The 17,357-nt window shown below is 50.4% G+C and overlaps 1 protein-coding gene across 1 annotated transcript in view; it reads right to left on the bottom strand.

Moving 5' to 3' along the window:
* Positions 1-17,357, bottom strand: part of LOC135898305 (microtubule-associated protein futsch-like) — a 194,666-nt gene that overhangs the window by 93,292 nt on the left and 84,017 nt on the right. The window contains exon 5 of the mRNA XM_065427186.1: positions 17,139-17,229. Coding sequence (XP_065283258.1) covers positions 17,139-17,229 — 91 coding nt within the window. The remainder of the gene's footprint in view (positions 1-17,138; positions 17,230-17,357) is intronic.

The raw sequence follows: 17,357 nt of genomic DNA, 5'->3' as shown, positions 1-17,357 counted from the left end.
TGCACAAAACTATGAGCGGTCTGCAGATACCCTTCAAATTACTGCACGCGCGGCCGTGCAGTAATTGCTAAATACGGTTGCTAAATACGCAGTTGCTGACCGAGTGCAACGGCGCCCCCGTGCCTCCCTCCTACCCGCCCACGGCCTTAAGCGCGATATAAGACGGCGTGCTTGCAATATAACTATACCCGGTAGCGCCGCTTCCATAGGAGCCCATACGTTCAAAACATGGCGGTTCATCGGGCTTAGCGCCATCTGTATGTGGAGGGATCGCTTTCGGCGGAACAAAAAGAATGTCACGCCATATCTATTAAAAGCACGAGTGACGTCATTTTGCTTTCGAAGGCGCGAAATTGGTTTTGTTGGCCTGCCTTTAGAGTAACATATTCAAATGGCCCTCCATTCGACTTGATGGGCGTTTCGAGCTTTCAGCGCGGAAAGCGATGCAAGAAAAGGCCAGCCGTACAGTTGTCGAAATCACACCCTGCACACAACATAATTTCTTTGGAGGCCGATGAAAGCTTTAGGTGTAGAGCGCTGGTCCTATCATCGGACGCAAAGCCCGCCGGCCAGCGCAGTCGCACCAAAACAATTAAACAATTATCTGGCGGTCGTAACTCGCTACTTTTAACTGAACAGGTTAAGACGCGATAAAGTTAGCCGCGTCACCAGATTCAGACAAACGTCGACAAGCAAGAAAACAAAACGTGTGAGGGGGGCGTATTTCAACAGGTGAACTTTACGAGCGCGCCTTTCTGTACATTTCAAGAGCTGCATTGCACTGCGAGTGATAGCGACGTCAACGCCCCCTGTCAAGATGGTTGCTGGAAAGAAATGTATTTATAATAATAAAAAAATGAAATAAGCTTGCATTTTCTTAACGCGTCACGAATACATAAAATTGATTAAGATTTTTATTATTGTAGAATGCATCTGTGTCTGAAGTCGCCAGTGGGAGCGGAAGCTTCTCGGCTCCATCGATTTATGAGTGTTTCCGCCATTGTTTTGAGCCCTACACCCGAAAGCGGCATATCATCTGAAAGATCAAGTCATCGCGAACCCAGGGATACCAACTTTTTGGGTGAGCGTGAACTTTGCGAGTTTTTACGGCACGATAATCGCACGAGTCCCGTGTGAGCGCGGCCAGGCCTAACGATGGTTGGGCCTGGCGCATCCTTCGTTGGACTTGGGGATTGAACGAAATACCACCGAGATGGAGATAGACGAGGCAGGAACTGGGGAAACACCGGATAACGGACCCGACGACGCAAAACGCGTTTCCGTGGGAGAAGACGCTGAAGGCGTTGCGGACGGTTGGATTGAAGTTGCACACAGAAGAAGGCACCACACGAACGCTACCCAGATGGCGGGAAAGGACGACACCCGCTCGCGAAGCCCGATGCCCCGAGGTGGCCGAAGCATAGTGAACAAAGTTCTCCGAGCAAGTAGGATGCCCCGACTACCCAGGGATGATATCAAGATAATTGTTCGACCGAAAGACGGGCTGAATATAAGGAACACGTGCGGAACGAGTCTCGACGAGGCGATACGCAAAGAAGCGGTAGTGGGCGACGACGAGATGATCACGATCTGTCCCAATACCATGCAAAACATCCTGGTGATAAGCACACCGGACGAGACAACTGCGACGAAAATCGCTAAGATCAAGGTTTTGACGATCAACGGAAAGAGGCACGAGACCAACGCGTATGTTTCGGCGCCCGAGCAAATGGCAAAAGGGATTATCCGCAACATTCCCCTGAAGTATACGCAAGACCAGCTCATGCATGCTCTGGTGAACTCGAGAAACCCCTCTTTAACATACGCCAAGCGGCTCGGCAGTACGACCACCGTGATATTGCTGTATGAGGGAAACAGAGTCCCCACATGGGCTTACTTCAATAGCATCATTATAAGAGTATCATTGTATCGGAAACAGATTGACTTTTGCAAAGAGTGCGGCAGGCTCGGCCACCGACCCGACGTATGCCCTAAACCGGAGATCAAACTATGCCCGGCCTGCGGATCGAAGAACGCGAGCATCGAACACGAGTGCACGCCCAAGTGCCGGATCTGCGGCGAGGCGCACCCCACGGCCGACCGAATGTGCAAGGCAAAATATAAGTTGCCACACATAGTGAAGGAGAGAAGGTGGCGGGCGAGAAGCAGAGAAGAAAGGGAACACACATTGGAAGAAGGAAAGACCCCTCAGCGGACCCTATCACCATCGGGGTACAGTATGGCGCAGGGAAAAGGCCGAAGTTGCTCGAGATCCGGATCCCTCTCGCCGATAAGAAGACGTAGCCGAAGTCGTAACAGATCTAAGAACAGAAGTCGAAGCCGGAGTCGGAGTGGAAGCCGAAACCGAAACCGGCCCATGCCAGACGGCGTGCGGGCCACACATGGTGAGATACAGACAGGGCCGCGCAAGGTCACCTGGTCCGACATAGTCGCGGAAAGAAATACATACTCTGTAAAGAGCACCCCACTTTCTGTCAGCACGAGGGAAGCCCCCGACTCCCTCCTGGCGTCGAGGATGGAGAAAATGGAGAGAGAGAATAGGGAACTTCGAGAAGAGCTGGGCAGGGCCAGAAAGCAGAACGAACAATCGGCGAGGAAAATCGACGAGCTACAACAAACGCTCAACGAAATCTTGAAGGGCATGAGAGAATCCCCTCATGAGAGGATCTCCTCCTTCACCTCCCGCGAGGCCGCCGAGCGAGGCGATGCGACCGCGACAGGAGGCGAAGTAGGCCAGATGGACATGTGTTGTGGCGAAGAAGAAGTGCCAGCGGCGGCGGGCTCCAAGCGCAAGGGCACAAGCAACACGCCACCTACGGAAGACGCTTCGGACCACGCACAAGCACTGAAGAGACCCAGGTCAGGAGCCAGAAAGATAGACGCGATCGAAGAGCTGGTAAACAAACTGACGGACAAGACGGAGCGAATGTTTGACATACTCCTGACAAGGCTGAACGAATCCGACGCGGGACGGAACGCGCAGTACGCAGCGGTCAACACCCAACTCGCGGCCATGAATAAGCGAATCGAAGATCTGGAACACGGGACGAAGCAGCTGAAGCAACAGCAACATCACCACCACCTGCCTGGAAGGGCCGGGGTACCATCGTCACAAGTGGTAAACGCACCGGCCATCCTTGCCAGCGACAACAACGCCAACATCACCCACACCGGGGCAGGAGGGACGCACGGACGATTGTGTCCCCCCAACACCTCTGCATAACAGTCATGGCTGTGTCCCGCAAGTCCGACAACAGACGCATAGTCTGGCAGTGGAATTGCAGGGGCTTCAAAAACAAAAAAGCAACGATGGTACAATACATGAAAACGCTTGCCAATAACAAACTTCCTGTCGTGATTGCCTTGCAAGAACCTTTCGACCGGGCCCAGCTTCCGGGTTATGTGACGTGCGGTCCCCCCTACGAATCCATGGGAAGGGACGTCAGGGTGTGCACCCTGGTTAAGCGCGGGACGGCCTTCATCGAACACGAACTCGTGCTCCACGAAGAGTCGGACATAGACCATGTACTGATCGAAGTCGTGCCGAGTATTGGATGTAGGAAAACCGGCCTTTTCGTGCTCAATGTATATAGCTCCCCCTCGCAAAGATACCGCACTCACACTTTCGACGCCCTCTTTCGCGAAGCGATGGCCAAGGCCGCCTCCAGGCCCTTGCTGATATGCGGAGACTTCAATGCGCCGCACACGCAATGGGGATACGGAGCCGACTCGCCGAAAGGGAACAGGCTAGCCGGACTGATGGACGAGCTCGGCCTGACTGTACTCAACGAACCTGCTTCGCACACCAGGATCGGACAGGGAGTGTGCCGCGACACGTCCCCAGACCTCTCCGTCTGGTCAGGCGCGGGCGTGGTCACTTGGTCGAACTCCTTCGAGGACCTGGGGAGTGACCACAGGATCCTGTGCGTGACCGTGGGAGAGGATCAAAACGAGGAGGGCGTCTGCCGAAAGGCCAGAATCGTAGACTGGGACAGATTCCGGAAAAATAGAGAGCAAGACAAGAAGGAGGGCCCGATCGAAGACATCAGCGAATGGTGCAGAGTGCTACTCGCGGACGTAGAGAAAGCCACCGATGAGATCGAATGGACGGACTGGTGACAAGAACCACCCAAAGAAGAGGCAGACAGATCCCGCGGAGCCGTGGGCGACGGCGCTCCCCAACCGTCCAGAGTGGACAGCCGGCTGGCACATCTTCTTGCGGCCAAGAAATCCATGCAACGGAGAGCGAGTAGGCAAAAACTCAACAGGAAGATACGCAACAAGATCGCCGAAATAAACCGGGAGATCGAGACGCATTGCACCCGCCTGTGCGAGCAAGAATGGCAAGAGCTGTGCGACACGATGAACGGGAACATGAGCGTTGGACGCACCTGGGAGATTTTCAGGCACCTGCTCGACCCGGCGAGCACCAGAACGGCGACCCGTACAGAGATGGCCAAGCTGCGACACAAGTACAAGGACGACCCAGAGGCCTTCGCGGAAGAGATCGTGCAGACGCACCTCGCATGCCCTAAAGGGCAGAGTCACCCAGAGTACTGCGGGGCTCCCAACGAAGAGCTGGACGCGGACTTTTCCGTGCAGGAAATTAGAACGGTCCTCCAGCTACTGAAGACCAACTCGGCTCCCGGTCCTGACAGGATCACCAACAAAATCCTGAGGAACCTGAACGACGACGCCATCGAGAAGCTCTGCGAGTACATCAACGCGTGCTGGAAGGAGGGCCGAATTCCGCAAGAGTGGAAGACCGCGGACGTTATACTGATACCAAAGCCAGGCAAACCACTGGAGGTCAGAAACATGAGGCCGATCTCCCTCACGTCCTGCGTCGGGAAAGTGATGGTGCATGCCTGCCTTAACAGGGTGACGACGCTGCTCGAAAAACAGGACGCGTTCGGCACCCACATCATCGGTTTCCGGAAGGGCCTTTCAACGCAGGATGCCATGCTGCAGATCAAGGAACAGGTCGTGAACGCTCCGAGCACGCACGTGCGCGCCGTACTCGGGCTAGACCTCAAGAGCGCCTTCGACACTGTGAAGCACATGGCCATACTGGACAAGATCAGCCGACTCGATCTCGGGGCGAGGTTCCACCGATATGTCAGCAGCTTCCTGAATGGGCGCGAGGCAACAGTCAAGATCGACGGGGCCCCACCACGAACGGTCCGAATGGGTGGTGCGGGAACGCCGCAGGGCTCCGTACTCTCCCCCATGCTTTTCAATTTCGTCATGATCGGCCTGCCGGAGCGTCTTGAGGCGATAGAGGGCATCAATCATACCATATACGCAGATGACGTGACGGTGTGGACCACGGAGAACGCTAGCGTCGGCGAAATGCAAGACCGACTGCAGCGGGCCGTCCGGGAGGTGGAGCGGCACCTCGAAGACACGGGACTCGTCTGCTCACCCGACAAGTCGGAGATCCTGCTCGACAGGCCGCGCAAGAAAGGACCCCTTCCGCAGGCCGTGCTAGACGCTCGTCGTTCGGGCGTCCGCGTCACGACGAGGGAGGGGACCCGAATACCGACGGTGTCCAAGTTGAGAGTGCTCGGCCTGTGGCTGGAAGAGAACGGTGCCAACCGCGAGCTGGTTGCCCGACTGCAGAAGAAAATGGCCGCCGCCACACACCTCGTGCGGCGGGTCGCGAACAAGAAAAAAGGAATGAAGGAACACAACGTTACAAGGCTGATACAGGCGTACGCGCTGAGCCACATAGCGTACGTCGCCGCATACGCCGACTGGAACAGGAGCGAAACCGACAAGCTGAACGTGGCGATCCGCAGGGCGTTCAAGACCGCCCTGGGAGTACCCCAGTACACGCCAACCCACAGGCTCCTCGAGTTGGGCGTACACAACACGCTCGAGGAGATCGCCGAGGCGCAGAGAATCGCGCAGCTGGAGAGGCTGTCGAGCACCGTAACGGGAAGACGAATCCTGGACTTGCTCGGGATTCGATATCACGAGGCGCGTGGACTGAAAGAATCACTGCTACCGGAAGTCAGGGACGCCATACAGACGGAAAACATGCCGAAGAATATGCACCCGGTGCATGACGTGCAAAGACGTATACGCAGGGCGGTAGCAATCCTCGAGAAGCATGGAAGACAAGAAGGCGTCCTCTTCGTCGATGCAGCGAGGTACCCGCGGCCAGTCGGTGACTCTGATGGCGACGAGGAACGTCGACCACCACCGCCGCTACAAGGGAATGTGCGAGGCGAGCCGCAGTTACCAGCACCTCCACCCCTACTCTTACTACGACAACAACGGCAGCAGCAACAACGGCAACATCAACACGGCCGACCGACGGCGGCGGCGCCCGCCTTTTCCATGGCCGTCATAGATACAAAGGGAACGATCCGAGTCACGGCATCAGCGAGGCTGCCGTCGGCCGAAGCAGCGGAAGAGATGGCCATAGCCCTCGCGGTACTCCACGGAGGAGCGGAGGATAACCTTATCATCAGCGACTCTAAATCAGCGATTCGGAATTACATCAAAGGTTGGGTGTCCGCGGATGTGGCGCGCATGCTCAACGCCAGGGCCGGGGACTTCGGATCCGGCACCATTACAAACAAGTCCCTCAAGTGGTTCCCCGCGCACGTCGGGGAGCTTGGCAGTAACAGCAACAATGACACCAACATTGCTAACGGCCGAAGACGCAACGACACTCCACCCAACCACAACGAGCGCGCCCACCTCGTCGCGAGGAAGCTTACCCGCCGCGACGTGGTCACCCAGAGGGCAGCCGCTGGCGTTGTTGTGCGAGAACCCAGCGGAGGAGTGACGGCGACGCCGGCTGCCACCCCGTCTGGCGCGGCCGCTGTCGTTACCAATACAACACAAATCGCGGCGGATGGAGCTGGGGATCACGCGGACGCTGACTGCGATGTCAGGGAGTTTCCGGCAACATACAGAGAGGTGATTGGTCACTATCGCAAAGAAAGAAGAAAGTATCCACAACCCCACGGGCGTCTAGACAGGTCCCAGGCGGTCGACCTGAGACGGCTGCAGACGGGCACTTTCACCAACCCCTACCACCTGCACCGCCTGTGGCCCACGCTGCACCCGTCGCCCGGCTGCCCGTGGTGCGAGCACGAACGGGCTGATATGGCCCATGTGCTTTAGGAATGCCAACGCCACGTGGAACAAGGACAAAGAGGCAGGGGGAATACAACAGCGGAACCCTCTGAAGCGGGGCGCCTCGCTGAGAGATGGCAAGCCGCCCTCCTCAGCGAGGCACCCGAAGACCAGGAGTGGGCCGTCCAGCGGGCCAGGGCCGTTGCCGAGGATCTCGAAAGATCTTCCTCGGGCGATGGTCCACTGGCAGCCTAGCCCCGGGCACCAAGATCAACAACTGCTGGACAAATAAAGTTTATTCATATCCTATCCTATCCTTTGCCAATGTTTGTTCCCTCCAAATATAGTCGCACTTCAATCGCTGTTCCCATCACCACCCTTGTTGATGTCGGTCACAGTTTGTACTGAACCGCTTTTCACCTGAAGCTTCGCGACCTGTTTGGATCGACCTTAGTGCTTGCTCTCCTCTTCGAGCGCGCCAGAGGCAGTCGCAACCGTCTGATTCCCTCGCGTGTTTTGGCTCGCACGTACAGCACACGACACGCTTCGACGATGTCATCGCCCTTGTACTCCATAGGAAAAATCAGGGCGACGGCAAGAATGGGCCTGGAGCGTCGATATTGACACGTGTGCTTGTTTATCTTTCTCCGGTGACCGCTGTTCACCGGCTAACAAATATTAAACGTTATCGCTCAGCACAAGATGGCCGCATGTTTTGGAAGTTACGTAAATGTTATCGCTCATTCTATCTGCTCTGTTTGTCCTCGCCGAACCTAGTATTACCAGACTCCGTGCGCGACACGAATTGTATATAGTTTCTGAAAACCACACGGGCAGCAACGAGTACACAGAACCTTTGGCGAGTGATGCATAAAAGCGGCAAACAACTTTACCTTGGTTCTGTCTGGCTACGTGGCATACGCATATATTGAAACTCGGGCTAAAGTTAGCTGGGCCACCCAGTATAAGCACCCTTCTGTGAAACCTTTGCTGCCATACAATTTGGCACGCAGCAAGTTGGCCAAAATCTTATCGCGCTTTCTTGCCTCCGTTCCACGATAACGAAGTCTTGCCAGGACTGCTTGCTGGAAGGGAGCTAATGATCAAGGCAGCAGGCTAAGCGTGGCTGATCACCCCAAGCACACAATCAGGGTGAACGCCGAGAAGCTGGGCAAGTGAATAAAACACAGACAAACAGCAAGTGATGGAAATGACAGTAGTGACCCTAAAAGGCCAGCAGTTCTTTCTTATGTGCACAAGCTGGCACAGCCTCGAACATGTATCGAAGCGATATGGGGGAGGGTTTTTTTTCTTCTACGAAGAAATTATCTGGTGAGTGCCGGGCTGTTCAGTCACGCATAAAAATGCCAGATACAGTTGCGCACAATTTCTGCAAGATAAAGCGTAGGTACAAACTAGCGCCGTGCCACGACAAGGTCGCATACGAAATTCCCGTCATGCGGATCTTGTTACCTCGGCGAACCAAGTTTTGTATGAACAGTAGGTTGCAGGAACATTCTTACAGCATAATAAAACGCACGTCTGTTAGATTTTGCAACCTATTGCAGAGCTGGTGGTGGCACGCCCACATTATATTGCACGTCAGTATTTTAGAGGAAAAGTCACCGCCTAATCACTCTGTACAGATGGTTAACCAGCGAAGCTGAAACGTGAAGCCCCGGTGTTTATCACTGGGTTAATTCCAATGGTTCACTAACTGGCGGCTTAATAGGGTGCCCGATCCTTGGTACGCAGTTGCTTCTTGCGCTCGGCTGCACGAGCCTGGTCTTGTGCCTGCGCTGCAGCATCGGCACGGCGTAGACGAGTTGCCTACTCCTGAGGAGTAGGTATGCCCGTGGCCTACGCATTTCGGAGCCGAGGAGAGACTGCTGCGCGCGCCCTCGGCTGCGCCGGATAGCAACGACATTACCACTGGTGCAGCCAATCGTGCGCTTCTATTTCTCTTTCTATTCTCGCGCATGCGCATGGGGTTGCGCCGGAGATGTTTTCGACGTACAAACGACGGACGGATGGACGAATCGGCTAGCCACATGCAGCTTCACTGCAATAAATGTGAAAAAGCTCGCTTCATTTCACAGGCCTGCCTTATCAGTAAATGTAGTAACATGTGAGCCAGCAAGGCGTTACTTACGCTATACTACAAACGGTAAAATATTTCTGGAGGTATGTGACCAATAAAACCCACTATTTGAGTAAAGCCGTCTTCTGTCATGCTGCGCGCTTTGTTTGAGGGTAATGGATGGAGTGCGGGTGTGCGCGTTGCGTGCGATTTAATAGTTATCAGGTGTCTTGAAGAATTAAACTTTCAGTCTTGAGCCAGCGCCCGTGTTACGTCCTTTTCATTGTCCCTGGTGGATCGCTTGCTCTGTAAGCAATATTGCAGTTACACTGACTCGCCCAGCTAGCTACCGTACCTCAGTAAGTACGAGAAACCATTTCTTATTCTTTCGTAAATTTGCTTTCCAAGATCAGTGTTCCCTGTTAGTAATTGTCATAAGTAAAGATTTTATTGTACTGAAACTGGCCATCACGGATCATTGTTCCTTGCTTTGCCAGACTACTGAAGATTACGTTCGTCTTCTGCACACAAATTTTCAAACCTGCTCCTCGGCTTCCTCGGTTAAGGCCCTCAATATATTGTTGCGATTCATCCCCAGTGTTGCTGAACAGCACATCGTCTGCAAACAGAAAGTTGTTGAGATAGTCGGCGTTGATGCTCACTTCTCAGCCTTCCCAGTGTAATAGCTTGAATGCTTCTAAGCATTGTTACGATTGGCCTGTGTGGTGAACAATTTCCGTCTCGCCGCTGTGGCAACGGCGATAGCCCGGATTTTTTAAATAGGCCTAGCCTCCCGCCACCGTTAAAGGGCCCCACACCAGATCTCGTCATTTTGAACTGACAAGCATCGTGCATACAATGCGCGCCTGCTAAGTATTACATGCCTACGCGTCGAGGAAGGAGCTGACTTTTCAAGACGAACGCCGTTTGCCCTTTTCCTCGCGTGCCCCGCGCTCTCAGCCAGAGAGTCGACGTATATTGCACAGGTGAGCCTGCGTACATCGCACTGCTGCGACGTATCTCGTAGTGACGTCTGACCTAGAGAATTATCCAAGGCAACATCTTGTATTTGTGTAATCTTTTGCGTCAGTAGACGAAGTAAAGTTTAGAGAAATAATAAAACACAAAAGCGGAACGTCTGTGTGTTCTAGTTTTACGTCGCAGTGCAGCAAGAGAGATGCGCTTCCGTTTTGCCTGCTTGTTGCCACGTCGCGCGATCCCGCGCGCGAAAAAGAGTATTTCATTTTCTACCGTGTTCCAGCGTGCGATCATGCTCTATCAACCGCTTGTGTGTGCCTCAGTGTTTGCGTAGCTTTGGCTTATACCACTTACACCGCCAGTCAGGTCTTCTCGTGCACAGCGCGCGAAATCGTGCGCTGCGCGAAACGAGACAAACGCCACAGCTCACGCGCGACGCCGTCAGCCTAAGTGGACCGCGCAGCAAAAAAGCAAGCAAAAAAAGTGAAGTCGGGGCTAGTGACGCATGCGTCACGCTATCCACCAGCTCCGGTTTGGCAGAACCCAGGAAAGGAATTTCGCTTTGGAGGCTAGATGGGACAAGTGGAGAGAGTGTGAATGTTTGCGGTGAAGCCCGCCTTCTGAATGCATGGGTTCGCGACACACGCAGTTAGAGAATCTGTTGAACTGGTCTACGTTTACCGAGCGGTGGTCGCAAGCGTGGAAAGCGTTCGCTGACATCGCCCTCTCCTTTTCCTGAACCAGAGCATTCCACACGCTATAAGGGGAGCCCCCGCCAACGAACTTGAGCTTTCAGCTTTTGAGGAATATCAACTGTTTGTAGCTCGCCCTGAGGAAGCGTGGACAGCTGACTTATTCGTAACGATGTAATAAAACGTGTTCGCTACGCGTTACGTCGTCGCAATATCTTTTGTCTGACCTCCTCAGGATACGTGAGCCACTGCAAAGTGCAGTCAGCAACTAGGTCAGTACCAACAAGCCGTAATCACTTTGCGTGACCTCTTTCTTGATAGGGACTTTGCTACTTTTTTGGGGGGAGAACCAAGATAGCTAAGAAATCTTTGTAAATACTACCGGAAAGCTGCCTATTGCTTGGATCTGGGAAAAACGTGTCTGAGATGTTGACAATCACAAATCATGTGGGTCAATCCTGGTGATAAAGATGAATGAATTCAAGCTCAATGGCACATACACTTGTGGGCTCGGGGACCTGTAACGTGCCCTTGAACTATACTTGCCACTCGTGGAACCCACGTGTCGAAGCGTCAGTGTAACGTATAAAGTTAAAATTAAATATAATAAATAAAAGAAACAAAAAAATACAAAAAGAAAATAAAAATACGAAAGACGAAACGAACAACGAGGTTATGCTGTCGACAAAAACAATGCGCCGGAGCGAATAATGCTTTGGTCCTACGATAGTCTATGACGATGCATTTAAAACATCCGTGCAACGTATGAAGTAAAAAATAATAATTAAATGTGAAATATAAATAAGTAAAAGGAATAAATAATAAAAAATGAAAACATAACATAAACAACCAAGTTATCTGTTTGTGCCTTTATTCAACCGATGTATACCATAAACACCATATAGAACTTAATAAAGCTATTGAGCAATACAGCTTCACTGGTCTTCCATCTTCACATAATGCAAGCGCTGCGAATTTTCCCCCCCATTACATTCTCGTATGATTGCTGTACTCCTTCATTGCGTAATACCTTCTTGGTTACTAGTACCTCTACAGAATTGAACTACTTTTCATGATCTATGAAAGCCATATAGAGAGGATTATTGTACTCAGCAGATTTCTCAACTACCTTATTGATGACATGAATGTGATCCATTGTAGAATATCCCTTCCTGAAATCAGCCTGTCCTCGTGGCTGATTGAAGTCAGGACTTCTCTGAATGTATTGAACAATATCTTGCTAATTATTTTTGCGAAATTGAAACGAAGCTAATACACCTCTAAATTTCCTATTTTTTATTGCTGCCGGTGTTAAATTTTAAGGCCGTCAGATCAGACCAGCGAGACCTGGTCTGGGCCGTCCCGCTAGCCGAGGCAGCCGCTGAGACCTCCGCCATCTCGGCCATCTGCTAAACGGAGCGAGGGTGCGTCCGCCCCCGTAATTGCTGACAGCAATAGCAGTCGACGCTCTTTCGCCTATTGTTTACAGTCTTCCTTCTTAGGGATTAGTATAATGATGGCATTCTTGAAGTTCTATGGTACACTTGAAGCCGTGAAGCACTCCGTATAATGAGCGGCAAGCTTTTCAGGCCTAATCTCTCCTCCATATTTCAGTTAAAGTTTTTCCTACTTCCATCGCGCTGTGAAAGCTCTGAATGCGCTAACAAGCGAAGCTGTAAATAATCCAAGTTTAAATCAGTTTTGTTCTCTAGTGGAGCCGCTAATGGACCCTGTGTAACTACTTTTCTTCTTGTAAAACGACAGAAAGTATCTTGTAGTGTTGTATTGTTTTCGTCTGTACATTTTTATTATGTAGAGCATACGATCTATAATGCTAGATTTTCTCTTCTCATGTACGCGAAGCGTAACCACGTAGGTAATATAATACTGATGCACTTGTTGAAAAGCGTTCTGGTCTACCTCATGTTTTGCTGTTGTCTTTTGGGGAACTTGCATCTTATTACATGCCTATGATGATGTAAGCCCGCTCCCAGTATGGATCTGCAGAAGACCTACAGTATTGATAAATAAATAGAAACAAATATATAGTTAAATCCATTGTTATTCTTTCTTCTTTGGCTGCTTCTCTCCGGGGCATGTCCTGCCAGGTCCCACGGATTTCAGCGCTCATTATAGAAACTTCCAATGAAGCGCCTGTGGCTTCTCTGGGCGCTGTAAAGGTCAGCATAGAATTATTCTACTGCTTTTACTATAGCGTCGAAACTGCCGACGACATTACCCTGCTTATCATTCACTGCATAGGTCTTGCTCGGTATTATGCCAAGTTCTTAAGTGATTTCATATGTTGCCAAATTTTGCTGCTTTCACAATTTTTACGGCATTACAATTTCCAATATCGTTTACTTTCTTCCTGTTTCTCACCTTTCACATTTCAGCAAACTCTACCTGATACCATGACACAGACGCTTTCATGTTTTTTCGTTTCTTTTTCAGATCCTTTCTCGGGAGAGCTTACCTATTGTAAGACGTGGTAACTCACATCCAACTTCAATTGCTGCTTCTGAAATCAGCCTAGTTAGGGTTTCATTCCTTACCTCTATGTTATCTTCGTCTTTCTGTTCTAAAGTTGCATAGTTGTTTGTGAGCACAAAACTCAATTTGCCTGCCTCTATCCTTACTGCGTCTAGGTTGGCCTGTTTATGTTGACCAATTTTTATATTTGTCGCATCACCTCTAACAATGCGACTAGTGGCAAATACAAAGAAAGTTCAGGCTGCAGGCCTGTCCAGGAGTGCATCTTCTGCAGCAAATGTGCTGATTCTTTTCTTTATTTAACTTTTTTTTTCTCTGCTGCATGTATTTCGTGGAATATTGTACTGATATTTTCCCTGGCAACTTAACGCGGGTTCTGCAATATCTTATTGATATGCTTCGGCATTGAGCCGTATGCCTTTTTATTTTTGTGAATGGTAATGAACTTAAGCTTGCTAGCAGTGCAGGCAATAAACATAAACTCTGCATGCCATATGACACTGCGTAGGATAGAAGTGAACAACATTGTATATATTGGTGTGAATTGATACGTACAGTCCCAAGGGAAAACGATTAGCACAATGGAGTGATGGCCGGATCGGCAAAACATCGACACGTGGCGCTTTTGTTCCCGAGCACGTAGGGAGAGTGGAAGGCACATTCCATCTTCCAAAGCAGGGATGGCCGGCAGAAACCAGCCCATTAAAGCACGCATTTCGAAAGCTATCATGTGCCTCACTTTTCGGCCAAGCTATGCACCAACACTCTAAGAATAGTTTACACCCCTTGGAGTGCCGCTTCTGCCACACAACAATAATCGACATCTGCCATGATGCGTTTCCTTTCTTTAACGCTGCGAGCCCGGTACTTTCCAGTAACGAACGGCATGCGCGTTATCAGCATGATCGCATTTCCTCTCGACAATGCTATCATGCCGATAACGCGCCTGCCGTTCGTTACTGGAAACTACCGGGCTCGCACCGTTAAAGAAAGGAAACGCATCAAGGCAGATGACGATTATTGTTGTGTGGCAGAAGCGGCACTCCAAGGGGTGTAAACTGTTCTTAGAGTCAACGAGGCTACACACGCGTGGCCATTTTTTTATGGGCGAGCGTTATCAGCAATGGTACTTTGTTTATCGAAGCCTCACTGCGCAGCCTCATTGACGCATATATTTTGGCCGAAAAGTGGGGCATGTGGTAGCTTGCGAAATGCGGGCTTAAAGATGTGTCCGTCTCTGCCGGCCACCCTTGCTTTCGAAAATGGAATGCGCGTTGCACTCTCACGGCACTCATTATCGGCGCGCTCGGGGACAACAGCACATCTTTTCGCGACTGTGTCCCTCCGGCCGCCAGTCACTTATGCTGAACTTTTTCCCGTCGGACTGCACAATACTTTTATTCATCGCTTCCCATAAATTCCAATATGTGTGTTGTATGCACATAATTCTTTTGAATGATGGGAGCAGTGCAGCCTTGCACGTGAAATGGCTTTCAAGAAGAAAACGGAATGGTATGAAAAAGAGGTGGAGAAGGAAAAAAAAAAGAAGCTTGAGCTCGGGTTCCAGCAGGAGACCTGTTACCGCTGCGCTGTCACCTTCAAATTAGAGGGGCATTGTTGAAGATGTGCGATATCATCAGGACTCGTTCTATAGCTGATACGCGATAAGGCACTGGTGTTCCGTACAACAGCGTAACCAGGAGAAGGGCAGACCTAGCACGCGCCCTCCCTCTTTCCGCCCTGAAATTTCTGTTCACCTGCATGCCCCCTGCCCTCCCCCGTCTTTCCATCCTCCAACTGTCCCCGTTGAATTGGGTGCCCACTTCAGGGAAAATAAACTCCTGGCTACCCTTAGAACCACAGAAAGCTGCGCTAGTTGGTAAGTATTCATTATGCAAAATAGAAGTGAGGCGTGCAGAGAGGACACAAAAGTAGAGAAGTGGACAACACGAGCGCCCTGATTACCTGATTTTCTGCAATAGGGAAGAATTTGATTCCGCTGCTACCTCAGTAAGTGGGCAATGTAAACTTTATGGGGGAGGATTAAAGTTTACCAAGGAATTTCCTCAGCGACGCGTAGGTCAGCTTCTTGACATTTCCTTGACCTTCGAACAAAATCATGTTTGTTGGCAGTACTCCCCAAGATCTTCGAAGCCGTTACTAAACTTTCAATCCAAGCATTCTAAATTAGTAAAAAACGGAATTGCCATGTCATGCCTTAAGTTGTCCCTCACCAGATCCTGCATGCACAAAATGAGCGCAACTTTTAATGCGCAGGTCCGGCGCTTATTAGAAGCAGGTTATCCTATAGTGTAGCGGTGGCCACTGTGGCTGAGCGCCTAAAGAAGTCGGTTTCGAGAGGGACGGACGTGATTACAGAAAGCAGTAATAGGAAAAAAAAGAGTAGTGGCTATTCCGTATTTCATTCAGTGTCGCACAGGCTTAAAATGTTGGTAGTAGATATGATGTTAATGTTGCTTTCACTGCTCCCAATAAGCTAGGTAAGATATGCGCTGCCGTACAGAATAAAAAGGATGGGTAAAAGGCAAAAAGCGAACAGATATTTGTCCAGTGAAGCACAATAAGAACAACTGTTTTACTGACTGTCGTATCGATGTGATTTACAAAATTCCCCTTGGTGTGGCCAGTTCTACGTAGGGCAAACGGGACGGTGTATCAATCAGAGGCTAATGGAACATAAAAGGTCGTTAACCGGTGGATCGCCTTCTAATCTTTCGCTACATTGCCGAGATTGTAACTGCAAGCCAGAGTTAGATGAATGCGCGATATTGTACAGGCATAAGAATGAAGATACGCGTCTTATGGTAGAGGCATGGCATATCTATAATGGTGGAAGAGCGTGCGTGAGTCAGCCTTGGATTACTTTACATAAGGAAGAGATTAAGTACCTTAACTGTTATCTCTCACCTAGGCCGGCACGCGTACCCGATTGACACGTGGGGTTACCATTCCTGAGCATGCGCAGATGAGTTTTGTGTCTTCTTTCTGTTTCGCCTCAGTGCTCCCTTCAGTTGATAGTCGGCGTTCGTGTTGTCCACTTCTCTACTCTTGTGTCCTGCCCGCACGCCTCACTTCTATTTTGCATAATCCTGGCTACCCCACTGGTTCCGTGCAGCGCTACATCGTTGGCACAAATCACTCAGTACATGATACCGTGAAGATAAATTATTAACTGAAAACACAACAAAATTTAGCTACACTGGTCAAATATCAAGGAACCTACGATGTCTTAACTCCTACGTACTAACTCATCGTTTGCTGCCCACTTCGCAACACCACCCACTGGAGTCAGCACTTTTGTAAAATAAAATAAATAAATGGCAGATTAGCAGCTTGGCGGTGTGCTGCAAGCACGAGGTTGCGAGACCAAATCGTGGCCGCTGTGGCTGCGTTTCCATGTGACCGAAATGCAGAAACGCTGGTGTGCCGTGAATCGGGTCCATATCCAATACCTTCAGGGGGATAAATTTACTACGGAGTTCCCCATTAGTGAGTGCCTCATAATGAGATCGTAGTTTTGGCACGTAAAACCACAGAATTAGTTTATTTAACGTCAATGAAATTTAGGTAAGCACACGTGCTACGTGTTATTAAGCCGTTATAATTTCTATTTTCTGTTTAATTTGACAGGTTTCCTGCAACGGTGTAGTAGTTCAGAAGAGACCGTTCGCACGTTCGTTATTGTCCCGTAGGAAACTGCCATTTTTCTAATTTAGCTGCAGCTGTTCTAAGTGGCAGTGTTCTAAGAGTGGTCGACTTACCTGGTGACAAAAACTGTGCAAGTCATGAGAAGCAGGATGGAGAAGAGGAAGGCCAGAGGCGACAGCCACGTAGACTTAGATGCTGATGGCTCTGCATCATCATTAACAGCCATGTAAATAAATACATAACTAACTAACTAAATAAATAAATAAATAAATAAATCATCAACTAATTGAGAGTACAACGATTTAAATAGGAATAAGGGTGAGTTTCAAGTG

This window comes from Dermacentor albipictus, chromosome 5 (genome assembly GCF_038994185.2).
Source record: "Dermacentor albipictus isolate Rhodes 1998 colony chromosome 5, USDA_Dalb.pri_finalv2, whole genome shotgun sequence".
In the NCBI taxonomy this organism is placed as follows: domain Eukaryota; kingdom Metazoa; phylum Arthropoda; class Arachnida; order Ixodida; family Ixodidae; genus Dermacentor; species Dermacentor albipictus.
The sequence above is the reverse complement of the archived record's forward strand: the minus strand, read 5'-3'. Positions and strand labels throughout refer to the sequence as shown.